This window comes from Hydra viridissima, unplaced genomic scaffold (assembly GCF_058129835.1).
Source record: "Hydra viridissima isolate aposymbiotic clone 2 unplaced genomic scaffold, HvirCarnegie_v1 scaffold_9, whole genome shotgun sequence".
Taxonomy (NCBI): Eukaryota; Metazoa; Cnidaria; class Hydrozoa; order Anthoathecata; family Hydridae; genus Hydra; species Hydra viridissima.
The window spans coordinates 8,029,703-8,054,731 of record NW_028324308.1 but is presented as its reverse complement, the minus strand read 5'-3'; the positions used below and the strand labels follow the sequence as shown (position 1 = coordinate 8,054,731).

General features: G+C 30.1%; 1 protein-coding gene and 2 pseudogenes across 3 annotated transcripts in view; 1 reads left to right on the top strand and 2 right to left on the bottom strand.

Annotated features, from left to right (window-relative positions):
• The window catches only part of LOC145185303 (ephrin type-B receptor 3-like), a 30,676-nt gene that overhangs the window by 3,992 nt on the left and 1,655 nt on the right, over positions 1–25,029 (bottom strand). The window contains exons 1-10 of one of the 2 annotated variants that reach the window (XM_090097646.1): positions 19,913–20,131; positions 11,762–11,914; positions 11,342–11,635; positions 10,996–11,189; positions 10,571–10,787; positions 10,064–10,284; positions 9,215–9,320; positions 8,936–8,997; positions 288–386; positions 30–134 (exon numbers count right to left, since the gene is read on the bottom strand). In XM_090097646.1, the coding sequence (XP_089953772.1) occupies positions 30–134; positions 288–386; positions 8,936–8,997; positions 9,215–9,320; positions 10,064–10,284; positions 10,571–10,787; positions 10,996–11,189; positions 11,342–11,635; positions 11,762–11,914; positions 19,913–19,916 (1,455 nt within the window). In that variant the 5' untranslated portion in view covers positions 19,917–20,131. Of the gene's footprint in view, positions 1–29; positions 135–287; positions 387–8,935; positions 8,998–9,214; positions 9,321–10,063; positions 10,285–10,570; positions 10,788–10,995; positions 11,190–11,341; positions 11,636–11,761; positions 11,915–19,912; positions 20,132–25,029 lie in introns of those variants that run through there. The other variant, XM_090097645.1, reaches the window with a different exon arrangement.
• LOC145188662 (uncharacterized) lies at positions 3,722–6,669 on the bottom strand (annotated as a pseudogene). The gene is made up of 2 exons (XR_016456075.1): positions 6,280–6,669; positions 3,722–6,073 (listed from the first exon to the last, which is right to left on the bottom strand). The product of XR_016456075.1 is annotated as an uncharacterized LOC145188662 (transcript).
• LOC149883842 (uncharacterized) lies at positions 19,976–24,581 on the top strand (annotated as a pseudogene).

Below are 25,029 nucleotides of genomic sequence, written 5' to 3'. Positions count from 1 at the left end.
TAAACCGATAAGTAAACCAATAAGTAAACCTTTGTATCATAAGTATCATCAATAATTAGTTTTCGACTCATTCCAAAATCTGCCACTTTGCAGCAAAAAGCTTCATCAACTAAAATGTTACGTGCAGCAAGATCCTTTTAATTAAAAAAAGAACTAAGATAAAAATACATAATCAAACAAAAATTCATTAAAAAAGCTCATCAAAAAAGTGCTGTGCATAAAAATATGAGAACATAAATGTAAAAATATTGTATGTAGAACTTTTTCTTTTTACATCTTAAACTTACTCTATGTATAAACCCCATTTCTGAGAGACACTTCATTCCACTTGCTACCCCACGTGCCATACCAAGAAGTTGAAGCATAGTAAACTGCATATCATTTTCCTGCAATAATTTATTAAAATTATTTAAAAGATTTAACAAGAAACAGACACTGTTCCCCAATTTGACCACCAGGATAAAAGTTGTGTCACTCAAACAAATTATGGTTTAATACAACACTTAGGACCATAGAAGTTATTTCCAATTGTTTTTAAGATCAAAATGATCGTGGTACATAGTTTTTTTAAATTTTCTTGGCTATTTTAAAGGATTAAAATAGTAGTCAGAAATAGGGGCTACTATGGTCTGCATAAGAGTGGGGGCAACCAACCATTATAGATATTTCAGGAAAAATAAACTATAGTTGGTTGCCTTATTTAACTATGCGTCAAAAGTTGGAGGAGCAATAAGTCTACCATCATTTTTTGGCGCTAAAATCACAATTTTAAAAAAATATCAGTTTTTATTTCGTCATTATTTTAATTGTCATTTTTTAACCAAGTAATAGTATAGTCAAACAATAAATAAAAAGTTCTATTTTTAAACTCTCCTAATGTGCGTGTTTTATTACACACACACATTAGGTTATTCTACTTCCTCCAAAATGTTTAACAAAAGTGTATCACTATGCTCTGAATGTCCTTCACTTCTTTTATATCTAGACCAGGTTGATTTAAACTTGGCATGTATTGATTCACCACATTGTTCAGCATATCTTCCTAAGCCGCATCTATGATACTTGACCAATGGAACTACATGGCACAAAATAATATGAATTTTCCTAGTCAAACTTAGTTTTTTACCAAAGATTAAAGCTAGCTCTTGTGTAGAGATAAACGAGTTCTTTAACTTGGAGATAGATTCTTCAATTCCAGTTTCTAAAGTGTTACCAAAGCACGCATCTTTAACAGATCTGAAGTTTTTAAGACATTCAAAAAAGGGAAAGAGATGATAATGAGTGTTTTTAATGGCAAGCTCTAATTCATGATAGCATTTAAATTGTTGCCATCCCAACCTCTGCCTTGGTAACCTCTTTGAATAATATTTTTTGATTTCAACCACTCATCAAAACCAGGCCATAGATTTAATAAAAGAGTTCCTAGTAATGAAACAAATCCTATCATAAGGTGTAGTTCTGGTGGAGCGACAAGCTACTGTATTAAAGTTTTAGGATCTTCTTTTAAGTAGATAACTCTGGGATTTATTACATTCATACAATCTTTCATAAGGGCCTTGTTGAATCCAGTCTCAGCATATTTGGAGTACCAATAATCCAGGCTTTCAAGAGATCTCAATTTTCCTGACTCTGTTGTTGAGAGCCTCTCGCACCAAAGACATGCTCTCAAACCAGCATGAGATGATAAACCAAATACTGAATTAGCGCATTTTAAATCAAAGGCTTTATTGAATTGAACATTCTGCAAGTTTAGTTTTTCTAGAATAAGTCATAAATTATAATTTGATTCTGGAGCATTTTCTGTGATTCCAAGTATCTAGCATCTTTGAACTTCACTGTTTAGAAACCTTCCAGAGTTTACATTATTATCTTCAGGATCAAATATATTTACAATAACTTTCAAGAATGAACCCCCTGAGTCTAAAGAAATATGTACAAGAGTACTAAATGAATCCATTTTCTGCTGTTCAATTATATTTAAAATGAAACTTGATGTTACTTGGACAAATACAACATCTCTACGATGAACAGATTCATTTGGTGCCAAGAACTCAATCTAAATAACAATTATTTTAAATATTTTTCTTTGGTACTTTGTAATTAGTCAATACTTATATAATCCATTACCTTTTCAACTTCATAAAATTTTAAGATGGATTCTTTGATTTCATTTAGTTTTTCAAAGATATTTGATTCAATGGATGATCTTTTATCCATACCTTTCCTTAGAAATGCTATCATATCTTTTGTTTTATTTAGTGAGAGTTCTAAAGTAATTTGCAATTCTTGAACAATTTGAACAGATAATTGTCTAATAGATTACCTATCAGTTTTGTTTTCAGGGGTATCAACCTTTATAGTTATTGGTTTTTCTCTTGTTGATATGTAAAAGTTGGATCCATATGCTATTTTGTCAGTTTCCATTTTTCTCTTAAGTATTCCTGCTGCAACTTGTTCAGCTTGAAGATAACCAAGATCAAAAGCTAAACTTATAAGATTAGAAACAGCTGTTTCTTTCCCACACTGATGTGGTAACCCTGCTCCGATGCTAGAAAAACAGTCAGAACATTAAATCTTTTTAGTTTTCATTTCTGTTTCTGGTTCAGATTTATTTTGAACATTCATCCTGGGGTAATTCCATGTAAAAGTGGGACAGTCATTTCGGTCACCTCTTGGATTTTCTTTAAATTTTAACCAGTGGTACCTATTAATGAAACATGAAAAAATGCAAAATTTGAACTCCCAAATCCAAACGGTTCAAAAGTTATGACATTTTGAAATTCAGCCTAAAACGTTCATTTTTTTACGAAGTCTGCCATTATGGATTTTGTAGTTGTACTTTTAATTGAATAATTTAAGATCTAGTGGAAGAATGTGGCTAAAAATTGGTACCTGACCATTTTTGAGGGTGCTGAATTCAAAAATGTAGATAAAATAGACAAGCTTAAATTTTTTGATAGTTTTTTTTTTATTTTAAAATGACCAGTCAAATTTTTTGTTTTGTTACCATGGGTTGCGCTTTCATTAATTCCCGGAGTTGCCCAAGTCTCATGGATTCGATTTTTTTTTCAAATGAATTAGTTGATCCTAGGCTATCTTTATAAAAAAGATGGTTTTGGTTTCTAAAAGTATAATAAAGATATGTCATTTTGAAATTTAGACAAAAAATTTCTTTATTTGGCCGCTATTCTGTATTATAGATTTTATAGCGATACTTTTTGTGTGAATAATTTAAGTTCTAGTACAGAAATATGACTGAAAATTGGTACCTGACCATTTTTAAAGACGTTGAATACAAAGATGAAGAGAAATTAATCCAGTTCCTAATATTTTAGAACAATTTTTGAATTTTAAAATGTCAACAGTCCTTTTTTTTTCTTGTGACCATAATTTGCATTTCGCTTATTTCTGGAGTTGCCTTACTCTCATTGTGAAATAAGATGTTTTTGAAAAGTTTAGGTCTCTGACAGAAAAAAAAAAATTCTATTGCTTGGCATAACTTGCATATTTATGATCAATATTTTCAAAAGTATACATGAAAATATAATTTACTATGCAGCAAATTGAAAAAATGATTTCTTTTTTTATTATTTTAATAATTAGGTATTATTTCAAAATATTTGTTGCATGCTAAAATTTTAGGTTACATGTTCAAATGTTGTGTTAAAAAATAAGAAACTAAAATGCAAACTTTTTTGAAAAATATTAAAAAAACCTGCTTTATTGAAAAAAGCTCAAAAATAAAAATGAAAAGGAATAACCAAGTATAACTAAAATTGAAGTTTATATCATTTAAACAATGAAAGTAAAATATTAATTAACTTTCACTGAAAAGATAAAACTTGTTCAAATAGAGTTTCATCTTCTTTTGAGATATGGTACTGACGCCCAGAAGATGCTGAAGGTGTTTTAACAAGAGAAATTACATTCATTCTTGGCACCCAGCAATTATCATCCCGCTTTGGCCAGTAGTACGACCGACTTGGATAATGTGGATGCATAAACTTTACCATAAAATCATCATTCTCTTTATCAACTTCAGAAACCATACCAAGCCAGTAAAAATCGTCGTATTTGCAAAATAGGTATTGTGACATCATAACATTGTCAATTTTAATAATTTCATATTTTTGTTTTTTGAGGAAGTCAAATGTAAGAGCAAAATCATCATCATCGGATACCCTTTTCATTTTTATTATTGAATGAGAAGATGGTATAAATTGATGGAAACTTCTTGTCCCAGGAATAGTGGTTGCTATTAAAAGTCTCTGAGTAAGTTTGTTTCTTACTAGCTCCATTTCTTCAGCAGTGAAGTACACAAACGTAATCCCACTGATTGACTTTTGACAGTATTCAAACATTGCTTGAGAAGACATTATATGACCTGTGGTTGGACTCTGCAAGCTAGCTGTTGCAACAAGCCTTTTAACAGTGCCACCTATTCCATCGCATGGAGATTTACCATGGCTTGTTGCAAAGAAATTCCAGATGCAACGAACAGAAAAATCTTGAGCGTGGTGACATAAATTGTAAAAATGTTTGCAGATCTTATACTGCCCTGCACAGCCATCAGAAAAATAATGAAATTTTGTAATTGTGGGACAAATATGAGTTTTTATATGATTAATGGTTTTATGCATAACTTCATTGATAAATCCATCATGGTTCAAATCATCTGAAATTACACAAAAAGAAGATATTTCCAAGTTCACTTTCTTGTAGTAGATGACAACTGGATGAAGGGAACATTGACTCTTGCTCCAATGGTAACTCTGTATCTCGCCTTGTACTACAAAAGTGTAATTCTCTGCAAAATCTGCCAGTACAATAGCCTCATCAATACTAATTGTTTCTTTGAGATGCTTTAGATAGCTAGATTGTGATTTTGCTATAAATGAATGAGAAGTAATATTATCAAGTTTTTCACACAGGAGCTCTATGAATTTATTTAATGGAAGTTTTATTGTTAATTGTTCAGTTCTATCTGTTGTTGTCCACTGTTTGAAATCCACTGACTGTTCATTTTCATCACTGTCTTATTGCTCTTTTGGATCATCATTTTGTGTGAGGTACTGCTGGAAATAATTTTGGGCAGCTTGTATGCCAGGACAACTATTGCATCGGTGAACCATGCAAACTTTAGATTTTCTGCTGCAGATAATCTTTTCAATGATTTCATGGTAAGATGTTTCAAGGCCTATAGAATGTGTACCTTTTGGACCAGCAAGGATGCACCATTTAGGCCGAAGACTGCAAAATTTAGAAAAACCAATTTTATGGCCTGCGTACTTTGTCATATATGCCACATAGAGCTCCTTAAGTTACACAAAATCAATTTTTTTGACATGTATTTTCTTTCCCCAACACTTACAGTCTTATTTACCTGGCATTTGCCTTGAATACTCATCGTCACAATAAAAAAGCTTTACAAGTTCTATAACATCTTTACTGTTCGATGCCGTTCAACCACATCAGGGTATGCTTTGGTCCCTTTTTTGGTCGCGTAAAAACATTGCATTTTGAATGTTGTGTTTTGAAACTGAAAACTCTTTTGCTGCTTTTCTGATAGACCAAGATTTTGGGGTTAATGTCAAAATTTGAAGTTGCTGCCTTCTGTTAGAAACCTTAAGTTTTTCTTTCATGCATTCTACAAGGAAGTCTAGATCGCCAGCTGTGGTTTGAATTTCCTTTAGAACTTCATTTTTTGGTGCAACAAGATCGGATTCGGTTACATCCAGAGCAGTTGCAAGCTTCTTAATAACTGCTTCTTCAACTTGCTTTATCTTTCTCTTTCCAATTGAAGGCTTGTTAGAGGTTTTGGGAAAATGAACTTTTAGAGGAGACACTTCAAGTTCGCATAAAGTACTGTTGAGTAATGATCTTGTTGATTCCATTATAATTTCTTTTTCCATATTATCTTCAGTTAATTTTATCTCCAACTTGTTCTCTTCTGATTCTTCACTTGATGCTAATTTATGTCTGCATTGTGGACAAAGTTTTTCACCTGGAACTACGAATTTGCCTTTACTGCATAGGTACTTTGCTGTATCCAAGTTGATTTCACGAAGACTACCTAAAAAAAGGGAAGAGCTCTTTTAATATGTATAAAAATTTTAATAAAACCTTAAAAAGTTTAAAGTTGCAAGGAATTTAATAGTGCACTTTCAGAAGTCAGCTAAAAGGTTAAATATAGCTAAAATAGAATTTGGCTGCCAATAATTTCATTATTGTAACTCACAACATTTTCAGAAAACTGAAAGTTATGATTACTGTAAATACCTTTTATAACTTTGTTATGCGTATTAAATGGATTGCAGCACCGTGTTAATTTAGTTGTATAACGGTTCAAATAAACATGTTTATGATGGAGACAAGTTGTTTGTTTGACATTTATCATTGAGAGCCCAGTCCTCCACATTAATATTTCTCTTTCATATTCAGGAATATCTTCAAAAGGTTCAATACCCAGCAACGATGTATATGTTGTGAGATGACATTCACTTTCTAGGTTGATTCCAATGGAGCACTGTTGGCTGTTTGCCATGACTAAGAAACTGAATTACCAAACAAGATTTAATAATTATTTAATCTAAAGTTAAAATAATTTTTTTCATTGAAATTTGTTATTGTTAACTGTTGTTTCAAAACTAAATTTAGACGACATAACTGACGTCCAAAAGCTATATTTATATATCACAGAAGGCGTTGCAAAACTATATTTTTCATTATAATTGACATCACAAAACTTTATTTATATATCAAAACCAACCTTAATAAACTGTTTTTACACACCACAATTGAACAATTGAGTCAGGCAGTTTGTGAAAATATTACCCCGTTTTATGGTTAAGTAATATTATACCATTTTAAAATTCAAAAGTTATTCTAAAATATTAGGAATTGGATTAATTTCTCTTCATCTTTGTATTCAACGTCTTTAAAAATGGTCAGGTACCAATTTTCAGTCATATTTCTGTACTAGAACTTAAATTATTCACACAAAAAGTATCGCTATAAAATCTATAATACAGAATAGCGGCCAAATAAAGAAATTTTTTGTCTAAATTTCAAAATGACATATCTTTATTATACTTTAAGAAACCAAAACCATCTTTTTTATAAAGATAGCCTAGGATCAACTAATTCATTTGAAAAAAAAATCGAATCCATGAGACTTGGGCAACTCCGGGAATTAATGAAAGCGCAACCCATGGTAACAAAACAAAAAATTTGACTGGTCATTTTAAAATAAAATAAAAACTATCAAAAAATTTAAGCTTGTCTATTTTATCTACATTTTTGAATTCAGCACCCTCAAAAATGGTCAGGTACCAATTTTTAGCCACATTCTTCCACTAGATCTTAAATTATTCAATTAAAAGTACAACTACAAAATCCATAATGGCAGACTTCGTAAAAAAATGAACGTTTTAGGCTGAATTTCAAAATGTCATAACTTTTGAACCGTTTGGATTTGGGAGTTCAAATTTTGCATTTTTTCATGTTTCATTAATAGGTACCACTGGTTAAAATTTAAAGAAAATCTGAGAGGGTGACTGAAAAATTTCAATTTTTTGTCCCACTTTTACATGGAATTACCCCCTGCCTGTTTTTTTTGTCCAATCAATCTTGAAAATATAATTTATATAAATATTAATGCATTTGTTTAAACATATAATTTCAAAATTAACTCATTAAACTAATTTGATGTTCCATTATTCTTAAAAACTAATATTATTCCAAAAAACTTTGTTATAAATATAAATTTAATTTAAAAAAATAGAAACAGAATAAAAACTCTAAGATTAATTATTAGTATTACAAATATATTACCTCCATTGCATAACTTTATTTAAAAAAAAAATTAAATAAATATTATCTTTACCTTGGATATCTTTTCTCCCCAAGCCATTCTTGGATATTTTCCGGTCTTGAGCAAATACAGATTTCTACGACAACTTGAACATATATTTGTTGGAAAATCTTCTATTAGTTTTGAATATCCATGAAACACGTATAATTTCATCAACTCTTCCACTGTGCTGTTTACATATTGTAGAGATTTTGAATTTATTCCAAATTGCACCCAACAACAACAACAAACTTGTTGTAGACACACTGATGAAGTTGACATTATTATAAATATATAAAGTAGATACTTTTTTATATCTAAAGATTCATTTTCAATCAAATAAGGATAGCATTTTATATAAAGCTAAGGAATATATAAAGATCATGCATTACATATAATATATAGCATATGTATAATGCATTACATATATGTATAATGTATTTTTGTCTGTTTAATAATTGTCTGTTCATTAGATTTAAATAAAATCTTTCACGTTGTGTAAAAAATAAATAATTATACAAAAAAAAATTAAAACCTAAAAAAATAGTTAAAAATAGAAAAAATCACTTTTAAAAGTTAAAAAAAGCTATGTACCACGGTCATTTTGATTTTAAAAGCAATTGAAAACAACTTCTATGGTCCTAAGTGTTACATTAAACCATAATTTGTTCAAGTGACACAACTTTTATCCTGGCGGTCAAATTGGGGAACAGTGCAGAAGAATCCACTTAAAGCAAGTGCATGAAAAAGCATGAAGATAAATTTGTAAATCTAACTAATTACTAAAACTTTAACTATCAAGTGAATGGCTTCAAAATGCTTAGCACTCAAGTTCCTTCTAATCATTGAAACTTTCTTAATTTTTTCTTAATTGTTTAAGTAGAAACTTTTATAAAATATCTAACGCTGGCATCATCTCAAACATACCACAAACTCAATGTTTTGCAACCCTTTTGGTGGAATCCCATTAAGTGGAAACATGTAACAAAATATCAAGTCTGCTGTGTGAACCCAAAACCTGTGAAGTTGTGAATTTAGTTTATTCTACTTTCACAAGTGGAAAATAATAATAAAAAAACTTACTTGCAAGAATTTATCCAATGAACCATTTGCCATGAATTCTAGCACAATAAGATTTGGTTTTTCTAAAATAGATCAAACTATTATGGGTTGTTTGCATAAGTTAATATTTTCTGTTAGTATTACAAGTTGCAACTTCTTCTATATAATATTGAGTTACTCTGAATCTCTCCATTTAAAAACAGAAATAGTATTTTAAAATATCAGGAAATAAAAGATGAATGCAAAAGACTTCTTTCCATTCACATTTTGCTTTAAAAAAAAAAAAATTCTTTCATTTACCTTTAAATATAACTCCATGTAAAAGAATGACATTCTGATCTGTGAACTGGCCCAATATGGCTGCTTCACCTAAGAAGTCATTGCGGTCATTTTTAGAAGCCCCATGCTTAAATTAAAATTAGATATTTATTTAAATAATGCAACCTTTTAAAACCCAAAAATTACATAAGAATGAATTTAGAAAGAAAGTACTATATTACAAAAATGCTGGAAAAATGAAAACTCATTTACAAAATACTATAAGCATTGAAAGAAAAATTATTAAAGTTAAGTTTAAAACAACAAAACACATGCCAAATAATTTTTTCAATAAGTTTTGTAAATTTTATAAAATCCATTCAGTTATCAAAACAACAAAAAATTAAAAGGTGAAATAAAATTACCATATGATATAATGATATAAACATAACAGTATATATTTTGAATTGCTTTTGTTTGATCCCTTTTTTTTTTTTTGAGCATTGTAGCTTGTTACTGTTTATCAGGATAATAGATTTAAAGTTATTTTATGACTTCCTTGTAACAGTCTAACAACTTTAATTTGCCAAAAATAAATCAGTTTCAAAACTGCTATTGAAGTTTTTCTCAGCATTTAAAATTGTAACAAAGTGGAGCAGTATTTCCTTATTTACATATAAATTCTCACTTCTCTAAACCCTCCAGAACAGGCTGTTTTTTTAAACTGATGCCTTGAGCTTAAACCCACCATTATTATTTGCTCAATACTAAATCTTTTAATAACATATAGTTATGTCTGTCCCTTGAGTACAAAAAAAACTAGACAATCATAAATAAACATGTATTAAAAAGATATTTGCTTGGATATAAAGAGCATCTACGTAATTTCACCTTTAACATTTTAATAGCAACATCAATAGTTTTTGTATTCTTAAATAATGTTCCTTGATATACATCGGCAAACTCTCCTCCACCCAATAAACTACCTATCTTAAGATTTTTGCTTTCAAGTTCATTTGCCAACTCTTGCACAGCATCATCAACATCACTATATGTGCTAGGATCAATATACAACTTGCCACGATTCAGGAAATGACCACCAGGTATTTTAACTGAAATATTTAATATAACATAACATAATATTTTATATAAAGGAGCTTAAAGTAAGGAAAAACTATATTGAAAGTAGAAAACATCAAAAACCTACCCAGGAAATTAAGGCAAATTTACTGCCATACATTTTAGCATGCTTAAAAAGTAGGTAAATTAAAACTTAAACAAATATTTTAAGTTCAGAGTTTGCAAATTAAAAGATGCAAACTTAAGATTGAACATAGTACCATTTGATTAAAAGAAAAACTTTCACTTTTGTATCATTAAAAAACCAAATATACTCACCAGTACCATCTTCCATTCTGACAGCTTGCAAATATAATGGATGCTTTATTCTCCAAACAATAACAGCAAGAATTAAAACAATCACAATAATCCCAATTGCACCACCTGCAATACCAACGAGAGCAGCAAGTTTAATTCCTCCTTTCACTAAAACAACTGTTTTTTGAACAGGACCAGTGAGCTGGGTACCATCACTGTTAATAACAATACCCATAATCTGGAAGAGAATTGCAACAATACAAGTTTATTTGGCTAAAGCAAAATAAAAAAATAAGCTAAAACAAATAATAAAAAACTCAAAGTATTAAACTTGAAATAATTGATTATTTCAAGTGAAACTGAAAGAAACCACAACGCAAACTTCTAACATAAATACTAATATTAACTGAAATGATGAAAATGCATAAATTATGCAACTATTTTACCTCAACAGTATAGGATTTATCTAGGAAACCGGACTTTATATTAAAATTAGTTTCAGAAACAATCATTTCAATGCCATTATATTTAACTTTATATTTTAAATTTTCATCGCCTTTCCAAAAGGGAGCTTTCCATGATATGGTAATAGAAGCATCATTATTAATATTAGTAGTCACCTCTCGTACTGCACCAGGTGCTTGTAAAACAAATTTTAAAAACTCATGACAATATTAAAAGCACTGTTAAGTACAAATAAAAAGTTATACAAAAATAGTTTATGTTAAATTTAAATTTAAAAATTAATTTAAGAAAAAAAATAAATAATAAAAAGAATTATTTTAAACTTACCTCCTGCTTTAGTCTTGAATGTAAAATAAATGGAATTATATTTTCCTGTTAAATGAGTTATGTTATTTTGATAGCTAATGGTTAGAGTATATTCTGTAAATGAACCCAATCCATCAAGAAAAATTTGAAGCTGAGTTGTATTTTTGTAAAAGGAATTTTGCACAGCACAAATGTCACATTCAATGTAAAAATACCCATCAAATAATAAGTCATACTTCGGAAACAACCAAGTAAGTGTAGCTGATTGTTCAGTAACGTTATATACAGTAACATTTTGTGGAGCAGGTGGTGGTCCTAAATTTTTTTTAAAAGTTAAAACTTGCTGAGTTAATTTATCAAGAATAATAATCTTAAAATGTTTGCATTCAATTAATTTAAAAATTCTTATTCTTCCCATTTCAAAATTTAAATGTTACTTACTGTAACATTCAGTAGCAAAATCTGTTTCTTTTCCCTTAATTCTGTAAAACCCTTCACAACATTTGCACAGAGTGTCTGATTTGCATGAATTTGTACCGCACTTTTGACATGGAAAGTTCCCAATCTCAAGCTTAAAATATCCATCACCACATGCTATAAAGAAAAAATTTATAAAATTTTAAGTTTGCTTCAATACTCTTTGCTTTATATACACAATGGATTTTTTTAGTATAGCATTCATTTTAAAATATATAGCACATGTTGATTTCTATGTGTACAATTGTTTGTCAAGAGAAAGCATAGGATAGGTAAGTTACAAAGATTGATTAAGGTATTAAGTTTAGTTTGAAGTAACACACTACACTACAGTAATTCACTATATCAGAATTAACAAAACTAATATAATGATATAATAATAATAATCTTATTGTTATTTCTCAATTATCAACACAAGCTTTTCTTCATACCAATTAATTAGCACATAGTTGCTTCACTTACTGCTGATTGACCCATTTCTCTTTATCTTAACTTTTAAATCCTCTCAATTCCTATTTTTACACAACTTTTTTAGAAAAAAAAAAAAAATCAGAGCAACACTAGTTTAAAATAGTTCATATAAAAAATAGTTGGGGTTTGATGGATTTAACTGAAATTAACATAAAACTTAGAGCACCCTTTTTTTTTAAATTTACTTTTTTATGAACTAAAACTTTAAATATAAAACAAATATTGAAGTAATAAATGTTTAGGTTACTTAAAAGTTGTAATGAAATATTTTTTCTAACATCTTCTGTTACTTTTTTTGATCAACTGAAAAAAAAAATCCTGCTTTCAAAAAAAAAGCGCCTATCTTTATGAAACCTCTATATATATAATACTTGACAAAGAAAGGAATTGAATCAGCTGTTTCTATAAGCTCTACTTTGAAAAAAAATGAGTGGGCCATTCATAACCCCTTATATAGATTACAGAAAACAGGCTAAATTTTCAAAAAAATAACAAAGAAAATAAGTTGTTCATCTATTTGAAAATCAGAAATCTTCTAAAAAGGTACAAAATTACAATAAACTTAAAGTATTACGTTATTTACTAAAAACTCAAAGATAAATATTAACAATAGGAAAAATGTTTAACAAACCCCTAAAACCTTGCAACCTGCTGGATTTTATAAAAGCAAATGGAATTTTTAGAAATTAAAGTGAAATTATTTATGTTTTTAGAGTTAATTAGTACATCTGACCTTCTACTTGTTGGTAAAGCACTAAGAAACCTTGTTACTTTTGTTACTACTAAACCTTGAAACTTTGTTAACAAGATTTCTTAGTACTTTACCAACAAGTAGAAGGTCAGGTATTTTATTTACCAAGTCTAAGAAGAAAAAATGTTTAGAAGAAGTATCTGAGCAAAACCAAGAGCATTTTTTTAAAAGTAAAGTTTCAATTTCCAATTCATCAATTAAATAACTGTTACTACCACAAGAAAGTCTATTCAGCTACAAGAGTGAAAATGGTAGAAATTGTTGTAATCTTTTTCATAAGCATAAAAAAAGTAAGTCTTTAGATTTAAACTAATACCTATAGCTAAAAAAAAATTTATTTAACATTAAGCGATTGTTATTTTTTCTTTTGTAAAGTCTCTTAGAGTTGTTGTGATGGTACAAGTGAAAACGAAAGTGATAACAATATGCCCCAAGACAATGACTAACTATCAGTGATTGTCTTGGGGTATATTGTCACCTTATATTAAAAAATTTAAACTAAAATATCATCAATTTTGGTTGCTGATTTCTTGAGATTGTTTCTAACAGAGATCGAGTTATATGTGGAAAATTCTAAGTAAATCAAATTTGAGTTGCTACACACAGCTATTGTAACTATACTAGAAATGCTTCAACCATTTGCTGCAAAAGCAAACTTAAAATTTAGAAAATATTATGAGTCAAGTCAAAATTTTCAAAAATATCTTCGTAATTTGAAAAAAAAAATCAGTATTTTCTTGACTTCACAAAGATCTATAAGACAAGCCAGAGATATGCAAAATCAAACTGGAATATTGTTAACACATAATAAAAACTCTTTTAGAAAGATAAGTAGAATTGTAAACAAAGACTATCTAGTTCTATCAATCTGATGAATACCCAAGGATGTGTCCAAGGTAAAGAGAGTTTGTATTTATCAAAGTTGATGAGATGAAGCAACTTTTTGAAAAACAATTTCTTTTAATCAAAATTAAAGAGTTAGATATTGAGTTTTTTAAAACATGATTATTTTTAGATTTTCAAAATATTGTGAGATGAGACACAAGAAGTGAATTCTTGTTGCTTCTAGTTTTTATGCAATAGTACCATCAACATGTTAAGCTTCTCATAGTACAAAAATCAGTAGTATTAGATAAAAAAAACCTATTGAAAGTTTATAACACTGAAAAATCAGATTAAATGCCAGAGAAAGGAATTTTAGAGAACTACATAAGCAAGTTATTTATGGAAATAAAATTAAAGTGAGTTTTTATCAGTTGCAAAAACAATTTTCTGAAGTATGTTTACTACAGAAACCTTTTCTTCAGTTGATTTTATTGAGATTAGCTTGTGACCAGTTAAAAAATTTACAAGCACCAGTTTATAGCAAAGAATTAAGGCACTTACATGCAATATTTAAAAATTAACTCAAAACAAAAGCAAACTTAAATTTTCCTTGACTTTGCAGACAACTTTAATTTTTTAATACAAGATGTAGTGCAAGGGTTCCACTGGTATAACAGCCAAGTTCAGTGATGGAACTATATCACAGTACAAAGCTGCATGTTCTGGAAACTGGAAACCACCACAATTTTATGTCAATGAAACACTTTTTTACTTCATTAAAAGTGAGGAGAGTTTTATTTATACAAATATAAATGTTTTAATATTAATAGTTTATATTTATGAAATTGCAAGTTTTTCACCAGGAGTGTAGATTGCATGTATTTATGATGCTGAATGGTTTCTAAGTAATATTGTATCTCAGAGAAAAAAATGAGATCTTTGTGACAAGTTCATGAAAAAATCTACAATATCTAACACATATTGGCCATAAAAAAAACATCTGGCCATAAAAAGATAACCCTTAACACATTTAAAAATTTATACAACTCAATTGCTTGAGGTACTGTTTGGCAAAAGAAAATATTATGAAACTGACTTGAAGCAGATAATTATGATTATGTATGCTTATGAACCTTTTGTTTAACAAAACTGAAACCTAAAAATTAATAAAAAAAAGTTTAAATTTTCAGTATTTAACTAGAATGTTGAATTGCAATGTTTAAAATTTTTAATTCATTTTTTAAACTTCCGAAATGGCTTTAACTTTGATGCTGTAACCAGTAATTATTACTTTTTATCTTTGAATATTTTTTGCTTTTTTGATATAACACATGAAGATTGATGTATATACTGGTCTGTTTTCAAAAAAAACTTTGAAATCCCAATTAAGTGCTAAAATTCAAAATTGTGATCAAATTTGGTAAACTAGATGGCTTGTTATGGCCGTGAGAATTTTTAGAAGTAAAGCTTAGTATAATTTAAAATAGGGAGTTTCCTATCTTCTAACCACCCCTCAGATTATCCTACAATAGAGCAGATAATTTATCTGACAATTGAAGATGTTAAGAAGGAAAAATGTACTTTGGGCCTATCACTTTTTTAAAGAATATGGTACACCTAGACAGCATACATAGCTTATACTAGGAATGGGCTATATAGAAGGTTTTTTGAAAAATTTAATGCTGAACAAAAACTGTTCTGTATCTTTGATGTATATAATATAAAAGAAACTTTTTTCAAAAAAAAAGGTCAAAAAATTAGTAATGGGGTACCCACTTTTTAGACTTTAGACCCTAAAAGTATCTTTAAAAATCTTAAACCCAGAATCTGTTACTATTTCCTTTTTAAAACTCAGTTATAACTCCATATTTTAAGTAATAATTAAACATTTCCTCAAATATGCATTAAAAATTGCTAATATATTCTAGGTTATCACTTAATTTTGATAAAAATCTTTGTCCTTATTGGAACCTGTATTTTTATAACAAGCTTATTAGTAATGCTTTTACTATAACAATTAGAAACTATAATAATAATAATACCAGAAAGATTCTATTCCATATTGGGTGATTAACTACCAACAATCTACATGTAGTTATATAGCTTAACTATACAAATCTATATTGTATATTCATCACCAAAGTCTTCCTTAAAACAAATTCTATAAGGGTTTGAATTGAAGCATCATCTTGCTGTTAGCACAGTTAATTTTGAAATGATTTTGATATTAGAATAAGCTTTGTGCATCAATATGCAGTGGTTTTACAGAAAGAAGTTTTAGTGAAATTTTGGTGAAGTTTTTGTTCAAAGCTTGAGGAGAGTGTCAACAAATAAGTTGATGATAACACAGTATGTAGCTTTGAGTTCAGGTGCCTGATCTGTTTATCCAACAATTAAAACCTAACTTCTCCTAATTTATCATTTTCTTCATTTCAGTGAAAGGTCATAGTTGCTATGGAAACTCTGGTAAATCTATTAGAGATTTAAACAAAGAAAGGAGATTAATATCAACATTTAAACATAAAGGAAAAGGAAGACTTATATCAGATAATTGATTACTTTTTTCTAGACAATAACAGGAATTGAAATTTATTTTCTACTGATTTCTAAGCTACTTTTATATCTTTCTTACTACTGATTTCTCAGAAGTATTTAAATCTTTTTTACAAATACAACTGATCAAACAAATGATAATATTTCAGACATCAGAAGAAACACTAAAGATCTTGATGGGACAGAACTTCTTTTCTAGATAAAAAAAAAAATCCACTAGAATATGTCAACTCAGTGCATAAAATAATTTAGAGAATAAAGAGGAGGAGAAAAATAAAAGGAAAAAGCTTGAATTTGATAGATAGTGATGAAGGAGAGTTCAATAATGCATCAGTAGTTGTTGAAATAATAAAAAACAACACTCCTTAAGCAGAAAGTGAATTGTAATTACCAAGAAATAGTTCTAATAACAACTTCATCATTCAGCTTAAATTAAATAAAGAGCTTTAGGAACTCAAACAGAAGATCTTTTTCACTGCAACCAGACATAACATCAAGAAATGTCAGTATTGAAATGAGAGATAAGATTGCATCCACCAGTTATTGCACATCACTATCTGTTGAAAACACAAAACTAGTTGTGCAGACTGTTTTTGAAAATCTGTACCAACATGAATACTATCTTTCTTTAGAACAGTCTAGATTTGAACCTTCCTTGAAGACTATTGCTGAAGATGGGCCACAATTATTATAAAAAAAACCTGGGTCAAAGGAATAACATGAAAATTGTTACAAGTATTTTCTGCCGTCAGCTTAAGTTGTATCAGATTTTAAACATTAGAAGACTAGGCATCAAAAAATAGGTGATGGGAAAGCTCAAGCAAAATTTGAAGAGGGAAGGAAAGTAACATTTCTTTATAACACAGCATTGAGAAGCAAATCAGATGGTGAATGGCCAAGTTTGACTTTTAAAAAAATGATAAATCTAAATGTGAAATGTATTGCTTCCTACATTATTTTTTGTATTTAAAAGATTGTTCTCAAGCAGCAAAACTAGTCGCTGAAATGCTTGAATGACTGCCTGTAGTCCACAGTAGTGAAAAAAAGCAGAACAAGATAACTCTGGAAAAGCATCTATGTTTTTATAACAGATGCAGTGAAAAAGAACCTTCAAATAGAACATGAAGTTGCAATGGTTTTAAACTAAAATTGCAAATCTTACCATGTCTTGTGTAAATCATGTATGTGAAAAGCTTGATAAAAGACATATATGTTTTGGTACAAGTTGAAAATGAAATTAACATTGTTTCAGTTATCATCAAGACAGCCATGCTAAAATTCATTTGTCAGACAATCAAGATGTTTAGTAGCAGCTGCCATAAAAGTCCTACTGAAATTAGTCTCACAAGAAAATAGTGCTAAACCTACCTCTCTTGCTAAAGGATTTGAAGAAACTTTTGAGAAAGCTAATTAAGCTAAGCTTTTCAGCTTAAATAAAGAAAGAAGATTTACCAACTTGGACTATTCTGCTGGTTAACCTCTGGATTGTGTACCATATTTCAAGCAATTGCTATCAGACACATGCTTGAAAAATATGCTTGTTCAACTTTATAAGTTGTATTTGGAAAGTGATTGTATTTTATTAGCATTAAAAACTCTTTCATACATTACCTATAAAGTTACAATGCTGTTCTTAATTTGCATAGAACAATGCGATCAAAAGGGGTCATTTAACTTTTGCACAGATTATCAGTAGATTTGAAAACAAGTAACATTCATACACTTGATCAATAAGACATATCATGGAAACATGTTAACATGGAGAATCAAACACTCTCAATGATACAAGTGATGTGAAGTAAAAGGACTAAGGGTATCGAAATACATGTGCAAGGGAGTTTTAGTCAGATGTCAATAAACCTAGAACAACTTAACTGCATATATTAACATCAGAAGAAAGAAAAAATTTGCCAACAGGTAATCTACATTATGAGAGGTACTTGTGAAGTTACTAAAAGAACTTACTAAAAGAATTATGAGATTTTATAGTATAAAATCTCATAATTCTTTTAGTAACTTTGATTATTACAAAAAAAAGGAAGAGAAGAAATTATTCTCCAATTTATTTATGTAAACAAATAAACAAAAAAAAACAAAACAAAAAAATCAAGTCTTTAAGTAGGAAAATTGAGCTTTGAACTCTGAATTTCCTTCAAAAAGCTCAATCTTTTTAGCTTGAGCTAGCTCAAGCTAGCAGCTTTAGGTACTTGACCTGCTTTGGTCATGTAACTTCCTTATCAGCAGCTTAACAAAATAAATTTTTTTGTTTAACTGATGATAAAGCCTTGAGAATCCATGACAGCCTAATGTTTCACAATGAAGCTCAGAAGAGAAACCAGACTATTGAAACCACTAGAAACATTGTAGAAGAACTTGAGCAAGTTCCCTCCTCTTATGCAATACGTTTGAAACCTTTACTTCAACTTTTTTCAATAGGCTATACCTGCAGAGCTAAGATTAAATGTAAACAAAGCTATTAAATATAATTTGTAGGTACATAAGCTACTTAGCTAAATGAAGGTGCTATCAATGTAGCTATGAGATAATACTTACCTCATGCCTTTATACATTTTCTTATTTTGTTATAGACTAGTATAATTATAGCTCTTTTCAGCCAACATAATTAATTTGGTTATTCTTTACAATGAAAAGAGCTAAAATATTATTATGAAATATTTTAGGTTACCATATATCTTATGGCTCCTTAAAACCAGATCCTCAGAGACTTGCTCCTCTCATTAAGCTACCCCCACCTGATAATGCAAATTCTCTACAGCGTATTATTGGAATGCTCTTGTACTATGCAAAATGGATAAGAAAGTTTTCAGATAAAATTAGACCTTTGAACTCTATTACTCAATTCCCACTCAATCAGCAGCAAATATCAGCATTTAAAACATTAAAAAAGGAGCTTGTTCAATATTCCATGCAAACCATTGATGAGAATATATCTTTTACTGTAGAGACTGATGCTTCTGATTTTGCCATATCCGCCACACTTAACCAGATGGAAGGCCCATTGCCTTCCATTCACGAACCCTTCAAGGGAGTGAACAAAACTATTCATCAGTGAAGAAAGAAGCTCAAGCGATAGTTGAAGCCATAAATCATTGGTGCCATTTTCTTTTAGGTTGATATTTCATTTTCATCACTGACCAATGATCTGTGGCATTTATGTATGCTTATAAATCAAACAGAAAAATAAAGAATAATGAAATGATGCATTGGAGAATAGCCTTGTCTCCATATTCTTATGATATCCATTATCGTCCTGGCCGATGTATTAGTGGTCCAGATACATTTACTCATTAGATGTGCAGCAACAAGTTCAGAATCATTATATGACTTGCATGCTGCACTTTGCCATCCTGATTTGCCATCATTTTATTCAATCAAGAAACCTCTCTTATTCAGTAGAAGATGTAAAACAAATATGTAAAGATTGTAGAATATGTAAAGAAATAAAATCCAAGTACTATTGCCCAAATGATGAGCACCTAATTAAAGCAACTCACCCATTTGAACGTATATCTATTGACTTCAAAGGTCCATTACCATCTTCAACCCCTGAACAATATATGCTAACAATTGTAGACAAATACTCACATTTTCCATTTGCTTATCCTGTAAAAGATATGACAACTCAGACAATAATAAACTTTTTAGTTGATATTTTTTCCATGTTGGGTATGCCTAGCTATTAGTGATCGACTGGAATAGAGATTTTGCCGGAACCTAACCGGTAATAGAGTCTAAATATTCCTAACCGGAACCGGAACCGAAAATAAAACCCAAACCGGAACAGGAACAGAAACCGGAACTGAAAATAAGTAATATATTTTTTAAAAGTTAGTACTAATTTAAACAAAAACTAATGTAGTAAAAATAATTAAAATTTTACATTTGATTTTAAGTTTTTCCGAAACCCAAGGCATAGAGAAACAATTAGACAATCTAAAAAAATCATTTAACACTTAAATGGTTCTTTGGATTGTCAAAATGCACATAAATCATTTTCCCCTGTTCGAGATTGCGCAATAATTTTTACAATGTGTGAAAAAGATGGAATTTTTTTTCATTGTCATCAGACTTTGAGCAGCAGGAGCCAATTAATCTTTAGGAGGTTCAAAATTGTCCATTTGGATCATGACAATACGTTTAACCCTATAACGCCTGAATTTAAAATTTTTGAAAAAAAAAATTTTTTTTGGTTTTATTTTTTTACTTTCTTAGTTATCAATATGTAACAACCAAAATATATTTAAAAAATATATAATTTGCATTTTTTTTAAATGTAACTTAATTGTCACATTCATCCATAGGTCCATAATGCAAGAATTAAAAATGCACCTTCATTTTTATATTTTTTTATATTATTTTGTTATTCAATAAAAAAACTTATTTTATTTATAAAACATAATGCAACATTTATTAATTTATTATTTTAGTTAGTGTGAAATTGAACAAAACAATTTTTTTCTTTTGTGATACAAAGATGAACTTTGCTTTTACTGCAGAAAAATACTGGTGCACTCTTGCAATTTACATTTTTGCATCTTCCTCTGTTTGTGACCTCAGGGTAATGGTGAAGACCATCCAAACGAACATCACTTCCAGGGATACTTTTGGTGGCAGGACCTCTACTTTTTTTCTTCGCAAACTCAACATCAGTAGAGGAAGTAGAAGGTCTGCCTCTTTTTTTGCCTCTATTACTCTTTCCTTCAAGAAGAAGAGCTTCCGCGATGCTCATTTTAAATTCTTGCAGACTTTGGATCTTGTTTTTCGGTGTTTGAAGATTCTCGCAGTCTCTACGACAAATTAGCCAAGAATTCACAACAGTCACATCTATAAAATGAAAAAATAATTTGTGGTAATATTTTTTCGATCTGATATGAATTCTGTATAGTGCAATTAGCGAGTCCATCAAATCAACACCTCCCATAAACTTGTTGTAGGTTTTCACAATAGCGGGGCGATCGATTGTAATGGTTTGTTTTGTCTTTTTGTCAAATCGCTTACAGTTGTCTTTCAGTTCTGCCGATGCAAAAGTTGACATAAGGTTGACAACTCTATTATCTGCCCATTTCACTAACGTACTTCAGTATCTTCAACTAGAGCAGTCACCTCTTGATAGGACCCTTTTCCTCGTTTAATCAAATCTTTGTCCTTGATTAGTGGTATCCCAGGCAAACGATTGATTCTAACGGTTCTCAGGCAAAATATTTGTTTTTTTGCCAAAGCTGTCATCAAAGGAAGTGATGTAAACCAGTTGTCAAAATATAAAAGATGGTTCAATCCCACAGGAATTGATTGGGCCAATTTCAGCACCACATTTGAACTAGCTCCCAAGTCAGGTTCTCCTAACACCGGTTCAATTTTCTCAGAATATATGAAAAAATCATACATGATTCCTTTATCATCTCAAAGAACAAACAATTTATATCCCCACTTGTGTGGTTTTTTTGGTATATATTGCTTTATGCTTATTTTACCTTTGAATGACACTATCTGTTCATCTACGCATAGCATTTGGGGCATTGGAATTTCCCGAAACTTTTTTTGTAAGTAGTCTATCAAAGGCCGGATTTTGAATAATTTGTCTGTTTTCTCATTAGGTAAGGGAATTTTCGTATTATCATTGAAGTGAATCTTGGACTTTATATCTTCCCATCTATCTCTACTGATCACTTCCGATACAATAGGACAGTTTAGTTTGCTCTTCCAATATAGTCGTGAATTTGAGAGCTTCACCATTGACATAGCAAGCAGTGTACCCAAAAATTGCTCAAGCTCTTGACTATTCAGTGCAAGACTTTTATTGGGATTTTGCTGGATTACAAAAAGATTGGATTGGTTGACAATATGGGCAATGATATCCTCCGAGAAAAAATGCCTAAAATATTCAACAGGGCGTTTTACCAACCCAGAGGAAACTTTTTGTCCTAACCATTCAGGTATAGATCTAGCTGTATCAGCTCCAGAAATGTGCTTCCAAAGAGGAGTTCTTCGAGTTCTTGATGTTGTTGGCTCAGAACTTGTAACTATTGGAATAGCTTCTTCAACTTCAACAACTGAAGATTCTAACTCATCTTCACTAGTGTTATCACTACTAACTAGGAGGTCTTCTAATTCATCCAAATCAGAGTCGTCGGGCATATATTCACTTCCTGTGGCGGGTAAAAAATAAATATTATCATCAAAATAGTTTGAACAAGAATCAAGTAAACATTATATATTGTAAAATCAAAATTTTTAAATATAATACACATTTTATTTACCAATTTCATCCATATTAGCATCTGGTTCCTTATCTGACTCTGAATCGCATCCATCTAGGTCATAAATTCGCCATTTTCCATAAAACATTCCACAATCCATGCCGTGATAATATTTGTCCGCTTTGACTCAAAAGACGGACGTAACGAATTCGTAACGTTTGGAAAATGCGGATATATATAATAAATATGTTTTTTTTACAAGAATTACACTCTCACTATAATTATTACAGTTTTTTTAATATTCACAGCAAATATCACCACTAAAACTTCAGTAGATTGAAAATAATCGGAAAATACACTAAGTGCCAAAAACCACTTAATCTCAAACGCGCAGTCTGTCAAAACAAGTAATAGTTCAAGAATATTGCCGCTAGAATGCGTGACTAGGGGTTTGCATTTAAACTACAAAAGTGTGACGATATCGTCAAAATCGTCGACGGCTCTAAAAACTTAATATTTTCAGTACTAAATACGTTTAAATGAAACGTTACGAAAACGTCGCGCTCGACGTTATAGGGTTAAGAAAATGAGCTGGTAAGAATCAGAATCCCAGCTAACACAAGACGTTCAAAAAACGTTCGTAGAACGTTAGAAACGGTTGGGCAAGTTCTAAGAACGTTTCCAACGTTCTTTGAACGTATTTGAACGTTTTGTGTTAGCTGGGATGATGTAAGTTCAGCTCAAATTATAGCGATAAAAACATTAAAAGATATGAATATTAATTTAAAAATAAATTTAAGCAAGAAAATTAGTTAGTTTTCCAACAAAGCCAAATTTTATTTACATTAATTCTCAAGCTTAACTACTAATTTAAAAAAATTTTTAATCATTTTTATCAAAATGATAATAAAGTTATTATGCTAAATAAAGCTTTATAATATATATTTTCGGTGGCATTTTGAACCGGAATTCCGGCCGGAACCGAAATCTTAAATATACCCGGAACTGGAACTGGAATTTCTGTTCCGGCCGTATTTTTGGCCGGAAACCGGATCCGAACCGAATTCCGGTCGATCACTACTAGCTATGTTCATTTTGATCGTGGATCCTCATTTATATCTTCTGAATTCAAGGATTGGTTCTTATCAAAAGGGGTCGCAACTAGCAGAACAACCCCTTACAACCTGACTGGAAATGGGCAAGTTGAAAGGTACAATGGAATTATTTGGAAGTCGATATTACTCACTCTGAAATCTCGAAATCTGCCTATATCATCATGGAAAAGAGTTCTACCAGATGCACTTCATGCTACAAGATCTCTATTATGTACTTCTACTAATTGTAGTCCACATGAACACCTTTTCAATTTTCAACAAAGATCATCATCTGGGTCCTCTATTCCTTCATGGTTTGTCAACCCAGGAGCTGTACTTCTAAAAAGAAATTTGATGCAAAGTAAATATGAAGATTCAGTAAATGAGGTTCAGCTCATTGAAGCAAATTCTCATTATGCTCATGTGAGATTTCCTAGTGGTCATGAGAGTACAGTGTCTACTAAACAGCTGGCTCCAATGGAACAACTCCTATAATACAAACATCAAACAACAATTTAGAAGTAACAGCCATCGATAACTATCCCCCAACCCCTAAAGGTAGCAATGAAACTCCTTTAATCTCCGAAAAGGAACTAGAAAAAAAAAAAAGAATCCTATAAAGCAAATTACCATTCTTCCTCGTAGATCTTCACAAATTTCTAAAGCACCAGAAAAACTTAACTTATAAATACACCTGAGCACTTTTAAGAGGAGGGTGAATGCCCAGTATTCCAGTTTTTGATTCTATTACTGGACACTGATTAAAGCAATAACTTCTCAAAACACATTGATGATGCTTTTAATAGAAAACTTAATAACTCAAATTATTACTGTAACTCACTTATTGTACATTATAAAGAGTCAGGAATTTTTTAAAGAAGAAAATTAGAAAAAATCTAGTCTGGTTTTTAGGAGTCTTTTTTTTTAAAAAACTGCAGTGTTGGGACCATGATAATACTGTGTTACAAATATGAATTAGACATTAGTAAGTGGGAAATTTTTTGATGACTTTTGAATGAAGAGATCTAATAATCTAAATTTATCCAAAAGATCTATCCATTATGAATAGATCAACATTTTATTTGATTTGTAACATTTTGAAATCTAGTGTTAATAACAAACTCTTTGAAAACACAAAAAAATCTACAATTTAGCAAAAGAATTTCAAGTACAGTTTAATGTTAAAAATCAGATTTTAAATTTCTTGTTCATTTGAAAGCATCCACAAAGTACTGGACAAAGTGAGGTAAGTAAACAATTAAAAAGTTCAAAAGTTATCCTCTAAAAATGAAGAAAAAGCAGTTTTTGCACAAGGGGGAG